The 19228-nt window shown below is 44.4% G+C and overlaps 1 protein-coding gene across 1 annotated transcript in view; it reads right to left on the bottom strand.

Moving 5' to 3' along the window:
- The window catches only part of RGS12 (regulator of G protein signaling 12), a 128812-nt gene that overhangs the window by 84774 nt on the left and 24810 nt on the right, over nucleotides 1–19228 (bottom strand). Inside the window, exon 3 of the mRNA XM_060246147.1 lies at nucleotides 1169–1285. Coding sequence (XP_060102130.1) covers nucleotides 1169–1285 — 117 coding nt within the window. The remainder of the gene's footprint in view (nucleotides 1–1168; nucleotides 1286–19228) is intronic.

Below are 19228 nucleotides of genomic sequence, written 5' to 3'. Positions count from 1 at the left end.
GTGCATTACTTTGCACTTGGCTACATTGAACCGCATCTGCCACGTTGACGCCCACTCACCCAGCTTCAACAGATCCCTTTGGAGTTCCTCACAATCCTCTCTGGTTCTCACCACCCTGAACAATTTAGTGTCATCCGCAGACTTGGCCACTTCACTGCTCACTCCCAACTCTAAATCATTTATGAACAAGTTAAAGAGCATGGGACCCAGTACCGAGCCCTGCAGCACCCCACTGCTTACCGTCCTCCACTGCTCACTCTCTGCTTCCTATTACGCAGCCAGTTTTTGATCCACAAGAGGACCTGTCCTTTTACTCCATGACTCTCAAACTTTCTAAGGAGCCTTTGATGAGGAACTTTATCAAAAGCTTTCTGGAAGTCAAGATAAACAACATCTATCAGGTCTCCTTTGTCCACATGTTTGTTCACCCCCTCAAAGTGAGGCAAGATCTTCCCTTACAGAACCCATGCTGAGTCTTCCTCAATAACCCGTGTTCATCAATGTGCCTACTCATTCTGTCCTTGATAATGCTTTCTACCAACTTTCCCGGTATTGAAGTCAGACTGACTGGCCTGTAATTTCCCGGATCTCCTCTGGAACCCTTTTTAAAGATGGGGGTGACATTTGCTACCTTCCAGTCCTTAGGAATGGAGGCAGATTTCAATGAAAGATTACAGATTTTTGTTAGAAGATCCACAAGTTCAACTTTGAGTTCTTTCAGAACTCTCGGATGTATGCCATCCGGACCCGGTGACTTATTAGTTTTTAATTTGTCTATCAGTTGTAGGACCTCCTCTTTTGTCACCTCAATCTGACTCAGGTCTTTCAACACCCCTTCCAAAATTAGTGGTTCTGGGGCGGGCAAAAAGTTCTCGTCTTCCACAGTGAAGATGGAGGCAAAAAAATTCATTCAGCTTCTCAGCCATTTCCCTATCCTCCTTCAGTAATCCTTTTACTCCATGGTCATCCAAGGGCCCCTATGATGTTAATTAATGCATACTTTCAACATAAAGTAATATGTTTACTTTTAATGAAGAAAATACATTCTAGTTTTTCTTGAATCTACAGCTCAATCAAAATGAATGGACTTGTTAACACCTATTAATTGTCATCATTTAAAGTCTGTCTTCACTTAGAAACACTGAAAGTTTAGAATCTCAAATATTACCTCAAGATCATCAAGTGAACGAGTAATGCTGAATCTCTTCGACCGTCCAAATGATCTTCTAGCAGAGGAACGTTGGGGAGCTTGTGCCAATCCAGAAGGATGTCCAAACTTTGAACACTAAACAAGACAAGAAATAGATGCATTGAATTCTATTTTTACAATTTATGTTTATTCTCTCAAAAGCTTTAATTGTGTTGTCTCTTCTGATAACTCTGAGTCTCAAAAAATCAGATTTCACTTCACCAAGTACTGGTAAACTGAAGCTACACCAAAAAAATTATTCCACCACTCAGATCTTTAGCCATGAGGCCTACTTTTTGCACTTTGTTCTAATCTGCTAAATCACTGGCTAGCAAGTGAAAGAAACACAGCATAGAGAATGGTCCCCTACACTCAGAGAATCATAGAATCATAGAGTTGGAAGGAACTTTCAGTGTCGTCTTATCCAACCCCCTGCACAATGCAGGAAATTCACAAATACCTCCCCCTAAATTCATAGGATCCATTCCTGTCAGATGGCCATCTAGCCTCTGTTTAAAAACCTCCAAGGAAGGAGAGCCCACCACCTCTCAAGGAAGCCTGTTCCATTGAGGAACCGGTCTAACGGTCAGGAAGTTCTTCCTAATGTTGAGCCGGAAACTCTTTCGATTTAATTTCAACCCGTTGGTTCTGGTCCTACCTTCTGGAGCCACAGAAAACAATTCTGCACCATCCTCTATATGACAGCCCTTCAAGTACTTGAAGATGGTGATCATATCACTTCTCGGCCACCTCCTCTCCAGGCTAAACATGCCCAGCATGTTTAGAGAGTAAAAGCAACCAAAAAATGGCAGCTATCAGTATACTTACTTGTATACTGTACATAGAGTAGTATCCAAGTTCAGCAGCTGTCTGAACTTCTCATATATGAACACTCAAGGCTTTTCTGTAGAAAAAGCCCTGCAGGAACTCATTTGTATATTATGTCACACACCCTGATGCCAAGCCAGCCAGAACTGCTTTTCTGTGCATTGCTGCTCCGAAAAAGCCCTGTGTACACTGCTTTTTCCCTTATTTGCCTAAGGACTGACAAGGATGATAGCGGGGGGGTGCGGGGGGAGGAGCAAATAGGAGGAAGAAGAAAGAGGAGGAAGAGATTGGATTTATATGCCTCCCTTCGCTCGGAGTCTCACAGTTTATAATCCACCTCTCTTAACAACTACACTGAAAAGACTGAGCAAACCAAATAACCTTCCTTTTTAAGTTGAGTTGCTTGTGAAATTACTTGTTCCAAAAAATAGGAAAAGTGTAAATTCTGCGCCTCCCCATTTTTATTTCCATGCCATGTAATCAGTAAGCAGGGTCTCTAGCATCTTTTGTGTTTTTCTCACTTACGACTTAGCCTCCAAACCTTCCTTTCCCCTGATCTTTTTGCTTCATGCAGAGGAACACAAGACTAGAGGCAGATGGGAGTGTGTCAGTACTAACAGGAGGAGACACAGAAGTCAACAAGATGTGTGGGTACATGGAGGCTAAGATGTAAGCAGTGACAATCTGAAATACCATAGAAGGTGCTTACTGCTTTCATGTGCAGAAGTTAAGCAGGGCATGTTATACTGGGGGGAAGGGCTCTTGACTTTACAAGAAACCAAACATAGCCCTGGAAACTTAAAAAAAAAAAAAAGCTTAAGATTCAGCAGCAATTTGCATCTGAACACCAGAGCTTTGGGGAGGATATGGAAACAAGCATAGCAGAAGGGCAGGTTGTTGTCTATATCCCTTTGCTACTATGCAATGAGAGTAGTCACACAAGGTCAAAACCAACAAAACTCAGTCACCGTGACTATAATGACTATGAAATATAAAGCCATTCATACAATTTATTACAATCTATGACACGAAGCAGTATGATGAATTCTAAATATATGGATCCCACTGTTAGAATATTCCCAATAGTGGGTACACTGTTATATGAATCAGAGAGTCCGCTGAAGACACTCCTTCTGCTTGGAAGCTTCAAACTCAGCTTGACATCTATACCTGGAAAAGTTTTAGAACAAATCATCAGTCAGTTCCGGAACATTTAGACATGATGGCTGTGATTACTAAGAGCCAGCATGGGTTTCTCAAGAACAATTTGTGAGAAACCCGACACGTAGGCAAAAAAATTCTAATATTAATTATATTATGAAATAATTGAGTCCAACCCAGTGGCCTTATAGCCCAGTTCCAAACGGAGATCCTATGTATTTTTTTACTTTGTTTCAATTTTTTCTTCCACAGTGGTTAGGGCTCCAAAATATGATACATAATTCCACATTAATCAGATGTAAAGTGAAATTAATAACATAATTAACATCATACAGGCTGACCTTCAATCAATTTATATCCAGGATGTCAGTTGTATGCAACTGAAGTGGTAATATTCTGTTAACAATGATATAAAAATATTTGAAAATCATTTTGCGCATTTATTCCATAATGGTTTATAAATTCATTTAAATATAAATTTTAAGTACCTGCTGTCGTGCAATATATACTTTTCTTTTACATATTCTTCTCTATCTCCTACTTATTTATATTTATAACAAAATAATAAGTATAATAAATAATAAGTCCAATGATGTAATTTCTGTACCGCTGAATATGCCATGTGAATACTTATGCTATGCTTCTGTTCTTTCTCGTGGTTCGAGTCGTCTTATATCTAAATTCATTAGTTATTGATTGTCCCATTTTGTTGATTGTACTGACCAGTGGCTTTTTTTTGTAGAAAAAGCCCAGCAGGAGCTCATTTGCATATTAGAACTCAATGCTTGGCCTAGGAGCACATGGCTGCTGCATGACAGGTTGAGCCAGCTGGAGCCTTGGCTGGCCCAGGCAGAGCTCTGCTCCTGCAGGCTATGGCAGGAAAAAAGCCCTGATTATAACATAGTGGTTTCAACGCAAGAAGGAGCACAGCTGAAGTGAACATAGCTCTCTTCATTCAGTACAGCATAGTGACAGCTGACCCGGAAAAACCCCACACCATTCACAGCGGCTTCCTGTTTTTGGAAGTGTCAGAACTTGTAACTTTCCTATATGCTGTTAGCCTAACCGACTCCATATTGAAAGCAAACACTAACCCAAGCAGCTTTGCCCAAATAACTAACCAGTCCACATGTTGTGTGTGCCTGCGCATTTCAAACAAACTGTGATCACTGAAGTGTGACAGATAGCCCAGGGTCAACATCTGCAGATGGCCTTTGAAGCCAGGCCGGCCCGCACTTTCCCAGCGGGATTCCATCCTCCCTACCTGATAACAAACCCTGAGAAACAGACTGTTGTCTCCACCCGTGTGAACGATCGTTTTATTGTTGTCAACAGAATCACATAAAGTGTATCGAATACTAGCTGTTGTTATCAGTGTTATTCTGCACCTCAAGCTCTGGAGTTCTCTAATAAATGCCTATACTTGCAACTAAGTCTTGGGCTTTTCTTGAAGTTCTGCCAGTTCTGACAGGAAGTCCCAAACTATTACCGGGGAGGGGTATAGGTGAGGTCCCCCCTTTGGGCACAGCTGTTTGAGGGTTTGGGCCGAAATCACTGAGAAGGTGGCCCCCGAGTCCATCTCCATCTTGCATGGAACGCACTCGATGATCACAGTGCTCTTTAGTTTGTACGGGGAGGGCATGGACAACTGGTATACCTGTGTCGATGATGCGTTGCGGGAGTGCAGCTCCTCGACTCTGGCGGCCATGTGGCATTGGCAACATTGTCGCTGTGCCGTTCCCCCCCATCATGGAGCGGATCGTTTTGGACCGGCAGACCCATGTCAGGTGGCCTGTCTTCCTGCACTGGTCGATGATGCGTTGCGGGAGTGCAGCTCCTCGACTCTGGCAGCCATGTGGCATTGGCAACATTGTCGCTGTGCATTCCCCCCATCATGGAGCGGATTGTTTTGGACCGGCAGACCCATGTCAGGTGGCCTGTCTTCCTGCACTGGTGGTAGGTAGCGTCCCTAAACTTGCACGATCGACACTAGTGGCCTTCCCCCGTAGCAGGCACAGGACTGGGGGGTCGAGGTCTCCAGCGCATGTGGAGGGGGGCGCCACATGGTGCAACTTGAGAGTGTCATCGCCATCCAAGTCCTTGGATGCAGATGTGGGGAGTTGGTGAGTGCAGGCTTCGGAATGGCAGCTTTTGTCCTTACCTGCCTTTTTGGCTGCAGTGGCAATCTTGAGGGCCTTTTCTAGTGTTGGATCATCCATCTCAGCGATCTTCCAGCAGGCCTTCTTGTCTCGGAGGCCGTGTGTGAACTTTTTGAGCAGGGCCTCTTCCAAACACACTGCGAACTCCGCTTTCACCCTGAGTTCGCACAAGTACGTGAGGTAGTCAGCTGTTGACTAATTTGGCTGCTGATGGCTGTTGAGGTATTGAAGCTGACAGGTCATGCGGGTCGGCTGGGGAGCAAAGTGGTCGGTCAGCCCCGCAATGATCCACTTGAAGGAGGATGCGTCGAGCGTTGCTGACACGACCAAGCTCTCGACTAGCCTCAAGGTGGTGATGCCACAGATACTCAGCAAAATGGCCTTTTTTATCTCCAGATTCTCATCCTGGTTTCCAATCTTCTGGGCCACGAGATAATATTTGAGTCATTTGACCCATGATTCCCAGAGCTCTGCATGTGCCACATCGAAGCATTTCTGGTGCAGCAGCCATGTCGACCAGTGTGGCGATGTGATGTGCAGGATGGAAGCTGCGATGTGTGGTGTGGTGCTGGGTTCTGGAGCTCACTCAGCAGGATCCCATCCTTGTCACCACTATAATATAGTGGGTTCAACACATGAAGGAGACGCAGTTGTAGTGAACATAGCTCTCTTTATTCAGTACAGCATGGTAATGGCTGAAGTCTTAAGACTGGCAAACTGGGCCAATGGGGCCAACTATATACAGTTCAAGGTTCCCGCACTAGGGCACCACTGGATCATTTAAACCAGCAGGGGGCCCATGATTGGAGCAGGGCAGCAGGGAATTGTTCCTGAGTCCCCAAGCTCAGTCCTAAAAGCTCCCATGAGCCAGGCAGGAACATGGGTTATAGTATCATTAGTCCATGTACACAACACTGATACTAAGTCCATGTGAGAAAGGTGGACTATAAATACTGTAAACAAATAAATGTTGACTGCTCTTCCCACAAGACTCCTCTTCACAAAAAAGAACAGGATTTTGAGAGGATATTTATTTGTATATATAACCCAAGTTATTGGGGGTGAGGGTTGCAACAATTTTTATTGAGTGGCATCCACAGATTTCAGTTTTTATCATGAACATCTGAAATAACTCTCAGGCTCTTGTAGTACAAGAGCAATGTTCACGAAGCTTCATAATGCTATTCATTTCTTCTCTTGTATAATTATAGTGTCTTCAGCCTTTTAAAACTCTGCTCACTTCCCTTTGGAGATTGTCCTACTTTTTTTTTTTATAAAGCTTTTTATACAGCAAAATTAGTAGCAGCTGGAATTTTGTTCAGTGCTATACAATTTAATGTAACCTTTTTTAATTGTAGGATTTTGTTCTAATTTTAAATGCTAACATTTAGAAAATCTGTGCCCCAGTGCTGGGTTGCTTATGCATTAATCTGTGATGATTGCAAAGTCTGTCACAGCAAAATAAAACAGAAGTCCAGTGGCACCTTAAAGACTATCATTATTTACTTCAATATGAGTTTCCCTGAGTTTGAGCTCACTTCCTCAGATATGTGGAGGGAAATTAAACTGGGAAGATTACAAACGGGGAAGGAAGGACTGAGGCAGAGACGTCAACTGTGATTTCCTTCATGAGTCTTCAAGTGTAAATTCTCTGCTTAAGTGACTAGAGCCCCTCCCAATCCTTGTCAAATGATTTCCCTCCACATGTCTAAGGAAGTGAGCTGTGATTTATGAAAGCTCATATTTGAAACAAACGTGGTTGGTCTTTAAGGTGCCATTGGCCTTTTATTAGTCTTTCAGGACAGAAGTACACACTGTAAGGAACACATGGAGTTTTCCCTACCTCTGCATAATGTGCACTACAAATAATCTCAGATCCTTTGTGTCTTTCTACACCTATTTCACAGCATTTGCTACCCATTAACACATACAGAAACGCCAACATAATGCAGTGAGGATATAGGGAAAGTAACACTAAACATGGAAGAGAAGAAATCTAAATGGAACTGCTTTTTTGCAGCAACCTTCTGTTTCTTATAGACTATATTTCAAACCTAAATTGGCATTTTTTTCTATGGCAGGTTCTCACAACATTTAGCTGGATAAAACAATAGCCCATTTCATAGACTATATTTTATTTTTAAAAACCAGCTTTAGAATCTGCACCCTACAAACCTACAGTCTTGTTTTGGCTCATAGACAATACTATGGTGAGGTAGAATTGATGGAGTTTTTAGACCACCTCAATAATATCCACCCAAAATACAATTCACCATGGAAAAAGAAATCAAAGGTAAACTCTCATTTCTAGATATCATGGTCATCCGCAAAGCTAATCTTCAATAGGTCACAAGGTCTACTGAAAACCAACTCACACAGATCACTATTTACACAAAAACTCTAATCACCACCCTCGACAAAAAAGAGGCATAATCAAAACATTACTAGACCATACAAGACGGACATGTGATCTGCATTTTCTCAACAATTAACTAAATCAGGTGGCACTTCAAGCGAATGGCTACTCCATGAATGAAATCAGAAGAGTGACTAAACAGACAAGTGAAGAAAAACAGTCTCCCACAAAAAAGGTGTTTTTGTCATATATCAAAGGAATCACTGATCAGATGGGAAAACTTATGAAGAAACATAACCTATAAACAGTATACAGACCCATCAGAAAAATACAACAGATGCTATGATCAGCAAAGACAGAAGAGACCCCCTCACTTCTGCAGTATACAGCATACCCTGAAATTGTGGACAGGTTTACCTCAGGATCACACAACGTAGCATCCAGACAAGAATAAAAGAACATGAAAGACACTGCAGACTTGGCCAACCTGAAGCATCAGCAGTGGCTGAACATAGCCTAACTCTAACAGGACACAGTATCTTATTCCAAGACACTGTAATACTGAACAAAACATCCAATTATCATATTAGATTACACAGGGAAGCCATTGAAATCCATAAACACAATTTCAACAGGAAGGAACAGAGTTTAAAAATGAATAGGGCATGGCTTCCAGTCCTGAAAAACACAAAACACTCTACATCTTACAACACTACAGATGAGATTAGAATTTCAATAGCTAATCCATATACAAAAGAAACTCCTCAGGAAAGCTCCTCTATTAGCATGTCACAGCCTGGGAAGCTCTTACAATGACTCAGCCCTACCCCACCTTCCTGAGTAGATATAAATTACTTGCCTACCATCTTCTCACTTTGACCCAGCGAGAACTGCAGTTTTCTAGGTTATACCTCTGAGGATGCCAGTCACAGTTGCTGTCAAAATGTCAGGTCTCACAATGCCAAGACCACAGTCATACAGCCCGGAAAATCTACAACTAATAGACTATATTTTATTTTTAAAACTCCACTGTATTATGCTAATATTGTTTATGAAGCACTTTATGTTGCCCTTAGGATACATAGAAATTTAGGTGGCTGAGCCTGTTTCTTGAAAGCCAGGACTCACTATTTGGACTGAAATGTTTAAGTAGTAGGGTTGCCAAGTCCAATTCAAGAAATATCTGGGGACTTTGGGGGTGGAGCCAGGAGACATTGGGGCGGAGCCAAGAGCAAGGGTGTGACAAGCATAATTGAACTTCAAGGGAGTTCTGGGCATCACATTTAAAGGGACTGCACACCTTTTTAAATGCCTTCCTTTCATAGGAAATAATGAAGGATAGGGGCACCATCTTTTGGGGCTCATAGAATTGGACCCCCTGGTCCAATCGTTTTGAAACTTGGGGGGTATTTTGGGGAGAGGCACTAGATGCTATACTGAAAATTTGGTGCCTCTATCTCAAAAACAGCCCCCCCCCCCAGAGCCCCCGATACCCGCGGATCAATTCCCCATCATTCCCTAAGGGAATCGTTCATGGAGGTGAATGATGGCTCTGGGGGCGGGGCTTCCCCCGCCGGCCAGCTGGCTGGGGGAGGGGGGAAGCCTGTAAAACTGGGGGATCCCCCTCTGGGACCTGGGGATTGGGAAGCCTATTAAGTAGTCATAACAGACAATGGATAACAGGTAGAAAAAGTCATCAATGCTTCAAAGAACTAAAATAATGCTTCTCTGTGGAAAGATGAATGTGATAGATCAGAAAAAGAACAGTGTTAAGTCCAAAAATGGAACTTCATGCTATTAAGAAAGCTGGTACTGTTTACTACAAACCAGACAAGCCACATTGTATTCTATCTTACATTGTAAAATACTGAATATCAGTTCCTAACAATCAACCAAAAAAATCACTCCCTGCAACTTCAAACAAATCCCTCCCCAATACTGAGATTCCCCCAGAACCATCATCTTACCTATGTCAGAATTCCTTGTAAGATAAAATAACCCACCCTGTCCCTAAAACGACCAAAGCAGGCACATTCTTGAAATAACACACAAAAAATTTATAAATTACTATATTCAAATCCAAAGGCGTAGCCAAGTTAACCTGTCACAGCAAAAACAGGAAGAATCTTTTGGCACCTTTAAGGAATTTTTGTGGGCTATGATATAATCAAGCGTTAGTCTTTGAGGTACCATAAGACTCTTCTTCCATTATACTGATTTGGATACTTCGTCACTCTTGGCTTTCTTCACCCTGCATAAGCAATTCCCTTTTTAAAAAGAGAAAGATGACATTCCATAGAAACTTTCTTGGTAAAGAATATGTGTGTGTCTTTGCCATCAAGTCACTTCTGATTTATGGCAATCCTATGAATTATTGACCGGTTAACAATCTTGCTCAGGTCTTGCCAACTGAGGTCACTGGCTTCCTTGACTGAATCAATCCATCTCATGCTCGGTTTTCCTCTTCAAACTTTTCCTAGCGTTATTGTCTTTTCCAGTGAATCTTGTCCTCTCATAAAGTTGTCAAGCATGTAATTTTCAAAAGAACGAGTCAAGTGGATACAAAACTGCGTTTATTGCTAAATCGAGATGCTCTCCTGGTACAGGACCTTGAGAGTGATACCAACAATACGTTGATACACTTCTTTTAAGACACACTTCAAAGGGTTCTCACAGGAAGGGGTGAGCAATGCCAGCCGGCGCATAAACTATTATAAACGTCTACTTTCTCACTACATTATCAGTATCTCGTCCTTGCTTTCCCAGATGGTCTATACTCCCATGCAGGAATGTATGGGAAGGTGTCACTTCTTCTCATCTCACTACTAGTTTTGTTTGCTGTTCTACTACACAAAGCCATATAGCAGGAGAGGGGGGGGGAGAATAACAGAGCCATGTTATCTTGGCCGTCCATGATGTTTTACAGGCCAGCTTTATGGAGGGCCCTAAAACTATAGATCACCGTTGAGTTTTACCACGCTTGACATACTGCCCCCCCCTTTAATCAACGCCTGGGCTTATGTGGAAACGCCTTGTAAAATTTAGCAATCAAATCCGGGGCCAATACATTTTGTTCTGCCACCCATTCATTTTGGCTGGCAGGGAAGTGTTTCCACTTGATCAAATAATACAACTCTCCATGTTTAATTTTAGCATCTAGAATTTCTTGCACTTCACGATGACTCTGATTCCCAATCTGGATAGGTTGTGGAGCTGGTGGTCGAGGGTGCCAAGGGGTACCACCCGGGTCTCTGCGCAGAAGACTGCAATGAAAGACAGGGTGTATTTTACTAAACAGTTTGGGTAACTCCAGCTCTACAGACACTTTATTGATCACCCGCTTGATCTTAAATGGCCCCAAGTACCGATAGGCCAGCTTTTTGGAAGGTTGGTTCAGTGGCAAGTTTTTGGTCGATACAAACACTGTATCCCCCACCTTGAAATCCCAAACAGGTATATGTGATTTGTAATACTGTTTCTTGTAAGCTTCCTTGGCCGCCTCTAAGTTCTCCTGTATGAGCTTCCAGCTTTTCCCTAACTTTCCCCACCATTGTTCAAAAGTCGTGGGGGTTCCAGATCCCTCTCCCCCCAGCAATGACAGGACAGGCTTGCCTTCATACCCATTTACTATCTGGAAAGGCGAGGCCTTAGTTGAGCTGTGAACACTGTTGTTATACCCATACTCAGCGAATGGCAGCAAATCCACCCAGTTGGATTGTTGGTGATTCACGTAGCACCGTAAATACTGCTCTAGAAGCACATTCACTCGTTCTGTCTGGCCGTCCGTCTGGGGGTGGTAGGCCCTGTTCTATCCCTGGTTCTATCCCTCGTTCCGTCTGGCTGTCCGTCTGGGGGTGGTAAGCCCTGTTCTATCCCCATTAGTTTGCAAAACTCCCGCCAAAAGTTGGCAACAAATTGCGGGCCACGGTCACTAATTATCTTGTCAGGGAATGATTGGATTTTCACAATATGGTGGAAAAACAAGTACGCAAGTTTTTTGGCCAAAGGCAGTTGCGTACAAGGGATAAAATGCGCTTGTTTGAAAATGTATCCAATACTACCAGAATTACAGTTTTTCCTTGTGAGAAAAACTCTACTATAAAAGCCATAGATACAACTGACCATGGGCGTGTTGCTGTCTCCAAAGGTTTTAGCAGACCGGGGGGCTTTCCCTCCCTCCTTTTGGCCATTAAACATATGGGGCAGGAGGCCACAAATTCTGATATGTCCTTTTTCATTGAGGGCCACCAGAATTGTTTATTGATAAAATGCAACATTTTCACATACCCAAAATGCCCCGCCAGTTTATTGGAATGGCAGAACTGTAACACTTTTGCACAGAGGCTTTTAGGAACATACAGTTTACCATCCTTGTACCAGTACCCATCCTCCCCTTTCTGAACTTCGCTTGGCCGATCTTCCCCCTTGTTTTCAGTTTCTGTGGCCAGCCGTTTCCCTCCCCACTTCTCGGTATGGTTTTGTTTGGATCTAGCCCGAGTAGTCACCATACCGGCCACTTGGGCGGGGGAGATGAGGGAATCTACCACCTCCTCCCTTTGACTGTTGTGTTGGGGAAGTCAGGAAAGGGCATCTGCCAAAAAGTTTTTAGTTCCTGGGATGTGTTTCAGACTGAAATCGAACTTTGAGAAAAATCCCGCTCACACGATCTGCTTTTCAGTTAGCTTGCGACGCCCCATGAGTGCTTCTAAATTCTTGTGATCGGTCCAAATTTCAAATAGCACTTTGGCACCTTCTAGCCATGATCACCAAGTCTTTAGCGCATAAGTCACTGTGAATGCCTCTTTATCCCATGCAGACCAATTTCGTTGCTCAGGGGAAAATTTTTTGGAAATATAGGTATCAAGTCGGCTGATTCAATAACGAGACCTTTTCGATAAAAAGTTTCTAGTTTATTGATATCATTGTTTCCAACAGCTAAAAGATTGAGAGACTGAGGAACATACAGTAAAAGGTAATCATATAAGGTATCCTTCAAAGGAATTCTTTAGGGAGGGGGTACTATGCAGGGCCCATTCACACATTGATGTTACAAATCGTTCTCAGGCCAGTTGGCCTTGGGCAAGGCGCCTCTCCCCCGGTGCCCAGTCTGAGAAGGCACTATAATCTCTTTCGCATACTTCCATTTCAAAGCAACACTACATAACAAAGGAAGGGAGGGGGGAGGGAGGAGAAGTAGAGCTAGCAGCATTGGCATACAGTATGGCTTTTACCCAGAATGCTTTCCCCTGAACCAAAGATGACACACAGGCTTGACCAGAGTTGAAGCAGACTTGACAATAGGCACAGGGTTTCAGTGGCCCCTCCTCATCTCTCTGCATGAGGATGGCTCCTACTGCGATGTTGGAGGCGCCGCATTGAACAATGAAGGGCTTTAGCTCATTGGGGTGGCTCAGGACAGGTTCACTTGTGAACAGTCTCTTAAGTTTAGTGAATGCCTCCTGACACCTAGGGGTCCAGTTCAATTTCGCCCCCAGTTTTTTGGCATCGGGGCCCCTCCCTTTAGTTTTCAGCAGTTCAGTAAGGGGTAACATCGTCTGGGCGAACCCCTTTATGAAATTACGGTAAAAACTGGCAAACCCGAGGAAAGATTGGAGCTGTCTACGTGTCCTCGGGGGGGGGGGGGCAATCTAGTACTGCTTGGACTTTGCTTCGGTCCATGGCCAGTCCCTTTCCGGACACCCTGAAGCCCAAGTAATCTAGTTCAGTCTGATGGAACTCACATTCAGACAACTTAGGTATAGTTTATGCTTTTACAACGTGCTGAGGACTTCTCTTACCAATTTCACATGAGATTGGAGGTCCTTGGAATAGATAATGATGTCATCCAGGTACACCACCACCCCCTTATACAAATACTCTCTCAACACTTCATTTATAAAGTTAATGAAAACTCACGGGGCCCCTTGAAGGCCAAACGGCATCACCAGGTATTCAAATTGTTCCATGGGGGTATTGAAGGCTGTTTTCCATTCGTCCCCCTCTTTTATGCGCAGTCTGAAGTACGCATCTCTTAGGTCCAATTTGGTAAACCTTCCCCTCCAATACGGTACTTAGTAAGTCCTTGATGAGGGGTATCAGATATGCATTAGAGGTCGAAATTCCATTAATCCCGCGAAAATCAGTACATAGCCTGAGCGAGCTGTTCTTCTTCATCTGGAAGAGGACAGGGGCTGCATGGCGGGCCGTGGCGGGTTGTAGAAAGCTCCTTTTCAGGTTTTTATCGAGAAATTTGCGCAGCTCCATCTTTTCAGCCCACCCCATCGAATACAGTTTTGCTTTCGGTAAGGTCTGCCCCGGAATCAATTCAATGATGCAGTCCGTATTTCTATGGGAAGGGAGTTCGTCAGCCCCCTGCTCACTGAACACGCCCCACAAGTCCCGGTACAACTTGGGGATCGCTTGAACTTCCTCCACTGTTAAGCAGACCTTTTCGTTCCTAGGCAGGGGGTTAGGTTCCCAGTCCTTTTTCCACTGATGGGTTTTATATTTCACATCAATGAACTCTATTGTCTGATCCCCCCATCGAATGTCTGGTTCATGCTTTGCTAACCAACCCACCCCCAATACCACATCGTATGAGGAAGAGGGGGCTATCACGAAGGCCTCTTGGTCTCAGTGACCTTCAATGCCCACCGGGACCAATTGAGTTTCCAAGATACAAGACTCCCCCTTCATCACTGTCCCGTCCATCTGTTCAAACTGAATGGGATGGGGCAAGGAGGCTGTAGGAAGCCCCAAAGCATCCACTAGCTTAGGGGTGATTATGTCCCTCGTGCACCCCGAGTCAATCATGGCCTTCACATGAATAAATCGCCTAAGCCTGCAGTTTAGCAAAGTCACTGGAACAAAAAATAATGACCCCGCTATTCTCACCCTGAGTGGTGCTGGTGATTCCGCGACCTGCTAGTTGGCACCATTTAGAACAGGTCGTTCTCATTTCCCACCGGCTCATCATCCCAAGATATCTCACTCAGCTCGTCAATGATGATGGTCTCCTCCTCCAGGATTGAGCTCGCCTCCGCACTGCTCTTCGCCGCATCCTTAGGGTGGCTGGTCGATTTCTTCAGCATCGGAATGCTTGTCTTCGTAATGGTCGACGCTGATCTTGGGGGGTTGACAGCCAGGTGGTTCGGGTCCCCACAGCGAAAGCATTTGCGGGCAGACGGGAGCTTTCCCACTCCCCCCCCCCCCCAACCTGGGTCTTCTTCGCCTCTGTCTTCACACCGGTTTTCTGGTCCCGGCCTCTCTTGCCGTTCTGCTGCTGGCGCTGGAGGGCCACTCTTTTCATGTTAGTCTCTACTTCACCTGCCAGTTGTATCCACCCTATTAGGGTAGACGGCCTCGCTTGTTGTAGGGCCTGATCCAGTATGCTCGCGTTCAGACCCTGAGTGAAGTGCTCGATCTTCATCAGCTCGCTCCATCCCCTCACCTTAGCAGCGTTGGAACAGAACTCGGCCGCATACTCACGGATTGACTTGGACCCTTGCTGGATGTCCCTCAGGGTGGCCAGCGCGTGAGTCTCTTGCAGAGGGTCTTCGTACTGAGTCAGTAGCGCCTGGAAGAAAGTGGCCACATCATCCAATTTCGGACTCATCGCCTCATACAAGCTCACGTACCAGTGCTTAGCCAGTCCCTTGAGCTTTGACCCGAGGTAGTCCACCCGGCTGAATTCATCAAGGAAGGTGTTTCCCTAGTACTGCATGCAGCTGTTGGCTTGTATGGTGAAATATTCCACCTCCTCCGGGTTCCCATCAAATGTGGCGTCCAGATCTCTTCCTCGGGGCCCCTCTCGAGGAAGGGGCGCCCTCGCTGGTTGTGCCCTGGGCGGGATCGCCAAGGGTGTAGCCGCGGGTGGTTGCGGGATACCCCTTGGATCTGCCGGTCTCAGGATGCGATCAACCTGCTTCTTGAATTCTCTGGCCATGAGTGCGGCCGTTGCTTGTATCTCATCCCGCAACCCCTTGGCGACCTCTTCGACCTCCTTTCTCACCATTAGGCGAAACTTTCAGGCATCTTTGTCTTCCTCTTCACCGGGGTCTGACGGCTCTTGGGATCCTTCTCCCTCCGCCTCTAATAGGGGTGCTTCCACCTCCGCTTGTGTGGTAGCGGCGGCTTCGCATTCCTCCCCCAGCTCGTACTCCTCGTCCGCTCCCATCGCCATTCTCACCTTGCGCGGTTGCGCCTTGTCCATCGTGGTTGTGGACGTGCGCAGTTGCCACTGACGAGGAGTGACCGAGAGTTGTTGGATGTGGAGAGGGGAACCTCTCCCTGCGATTCTCCAGGCGTCTAGCACGTGCCACGGCAGTGTCGGTGGTCTCGCGCCTTCTTCAGGTTCTAGAAGTTCCCTGCTATCTGGAATCTTTTCAGCCATCCAGTTACAAAGTTGCCAGGGCCGTTAAACTTCCTCTAGGATCACTCTCAAAATGTCAAGCATGCGATTTTCAAAAGAACGAGTCAAGTGGATACAAAACTGCGTTTATTGCTAAATCGAGATGCTCTCCTGGTACAGGACCTTGAGAGTGATACCAACAATACATTGATACACTTCTTTTAAGACACACTTCAAAGGGTTCTCACGGAAAGGGGTGAGCAATGCCAGCCGGCGCATAAACTATCATAAACGTCTACTTTCTCACTACGTTATCAGTATCTCGTCCTTGCTTTCCCAGATGGTCTATACTCCCATGCAGGAATGTATGGGAAGGTGTCACTTCTTCTCATCTCACTACTAGTTTTGTTTCCTATTCTACTACACAAAGCCATAAAGCAGGAGGGGGGGGGAGAATAACAGAGCCATGTTACCTTGGCCGTCCATGATGTTTTACAGGCCAGCTTTATGGAGGGCCCTAAAACTATAGATCACCATTGAGTTTTACCACGCTTGACAAATGTGACCAAAGTACAATAGCCTCAGTTTCATCATTTTAGGCCTAGGCTTGATTTGATCTAGAACCCACTTTTTTGGCATTTCATGGTATCTGTAAAACTCTCTTCCAGCACCACATTTCAAAGGAATCAACTTTCTTCCTGTCAGTTTTCTTCGTTTTTCAGCTTTCACACTCATCCAAATTAATGGGAAATGCTACAGTATGAATTATCCCATCTTAGTCACCAACGCAGTCTTACCATTAAGGATCTTTTTTCTAGCTCTTCTTGGTTTTCCTTCCCAGTCTCCTTCTGACATGTTGGTTGCAGTCTCTCTTTTGGCTGATAATGAACCTCTGCCAGGAATGTGGTGTTATCTGAATATCTGAAATTGTTAATGCTCCTCTCACCAGTTTTCATTCCACCTTCATCTAAATCTATCCTTATGATATGTCCTGCATAGGAACTGAACAGATAAGTAGATAATATACATCCTTGTCTGGCATCTTTGCCAGTCAGAAATCATTGTTTCTCCATTCTATCTTAAATTTGGGCTCTTGTCCAATTTCATGCTTGTGCATGAAAACACTAAGATGCTGTGACACGCATTTCAGATAGATAGATAGACAGACAGACAGACAGACAGCTTCTCATCATGACCCATACAGTCAAAAGTATTGCTGTAATCTATGAAGCACAAGATGATTTTCTTCTGAAATTTTCTTGTGTATTCCAGTAACCAATGTAAAATGGCAATATGATCTCTAGTGCCTTTTTCTTTTCTGAATTCAGCTTGAACATCTGACATTTCTCATTCCATATGTGGTAACAGTGTTATAAGATTTTGAGTATCACCCTTCTCATGTAAGAAATTATTGCAGTGGTTCAATAGCTGCTGCCTGGGGTCGTTTTGTAGAAAGAAAGGTGGTGGAGCTCATCCAGGGATTGTTATGCACCTACTACTCAATGGACAAGATGGGAAGAAAGAGGTGGAACTGTCAGAAAGGCTCCCGCTGAATCCGAGGCCTGGCCGCTGCAATCTTTGACATCACCTTTTTTTTTTAAGTAGAAAGTAGATTGTTTCCAGTCTGTGGGTCACTGTTTTGTTTCCCATATTTGTTGGCATATTCTTGTTAAGATTTTGATGGACTCCATTTCTGTGGCTTGAAATAGTTCTCTTGATACTCTATCTACTCAGCCGTGTTGGTCTGAAGCAGCTGAACAAAGCAGGAATCAAGTGCACCTTTAAGACCAACCCATTTTTATTTAGAACGTAAGCTTTCACGTGCTCTTAAGCACACTTCATCAGACGAGGAATCCAGCACAGTGAGCAAAGCCATACATAGCTGAGCACAGCCATACATAGCTGGTAGGCAGTGGCCCAGAATGCAACATGGTACAGATTTAAGAACCAAAAGTTTGCTCAATTTGTTAATTTTACTGCATACTGCTGTTTTGTTTCTTTCGCATGCTCATGCTACTCAAATCAAAGGTTTGCTCAATTTGTTAATTTTACTATTTTGTCATTGTACCATTTTACATTCTAAACCACCGCCTACCAGATAATTTTACTTCATTGTCATTGGTTCTTAAATCTGTACCATGTTGCATTCTGGGCCACTGCCTACCAGCTATGTATGGCTCTGCTCAGCTATGTACGGCTTTGCTCACTATGCTGGATTCCTCGTCTGATGAAGTGTGCTTAAGAGCACGTGAAAGCTTACGTTCTAAATAAAAATGGGTTGGTCTTAAAGGTGAAACTTGACTCCTGCTTTGTTCAACTATCTACTCTTAGTTATTTGTTTCTCCCAGCTGCTTTGACTACTCACTACACTCTAAATCTGCAAGTTCTTCAAAGATTCTTCTTGGAAGGAATCTGTTATGCTTTCATCCCTTCAAGATATTGTTCCCATCTTTTCTTTATTGTCCTGTTCTGTTATATATCCTTGTTGAACTTACAGCATGCATTAAATTTCTCCTTGAATACTGAGATCTTATGGAACAGATCTCTTGTTCATTGGTTCTGGTCCTACCTTCTGGGGCCACAGAAAACAATTCTGCACCAACCTCTACATGACAGCCCTTCAAGTACTTGAAGATGGTGATCATATCACCTCTCAGCCACCTCCTCTCCATGCTAAACATGCCCAGCTCCTTCAACCTTTATTCATAGAACCTGGTCTTCAGCCCTATCACCATCTTCTTGAGAGTCAGTTGGTGTAGTGATTAAGTGCATGGACTCTTATCTGGGAGAACTGGGTTTGATGCTCTACTCCTCCACTTGCAGCTGCTGGAATGGCCTTGGGTCAGCCATAGCTCTCATAGGAGTTGTCCTTGAAAGGGGAGCAGCTGTAAGAACTCTCTCAGCCCCACCCACCTCACAGGGTGTCTGTTGTGGGGGGAGGGAAGGTAAAGGAGATTGTGACCACTCTGAGACTCTGAGATTCAGAGTATAGGGCAGGATATAAATCCAGTATCATCTTCTTCCTCCTCCTCCGGACCCATTCCAGTTTGTCTGTATCCTTCTTAAAATGCGGTGCCCCAAACTGAACACAATGATCCACATGAGGTCTTACCAGAGCAGAGTAAAGTGATATCATAACGTCATGTGATCTGGATACTATACTTCTGTTGATACAGCCCAAAATT

Source organism: Heteronotia binoei, chromosome 9 (assembly GCF_032191835.1).
Source record: "Heteronotia binoei isolate CCM8104 ecotype False Entrance Well chromosome 9, APGP_CSIRO_Hbin_v1, whole genome shotgun sequence".
Taxonomy (NCBI): domain Eukaryota; kingdom Metazoa; phylum Chordata; class Lepidosauria; order Squamata; family Gekkonidae; genus Heteronotia; species Heteronotia binoei.
Note: the sequence above shows the minus strand (reverse complement) of the source record. Positions and strands in the feature narration are given on the sequence as shown.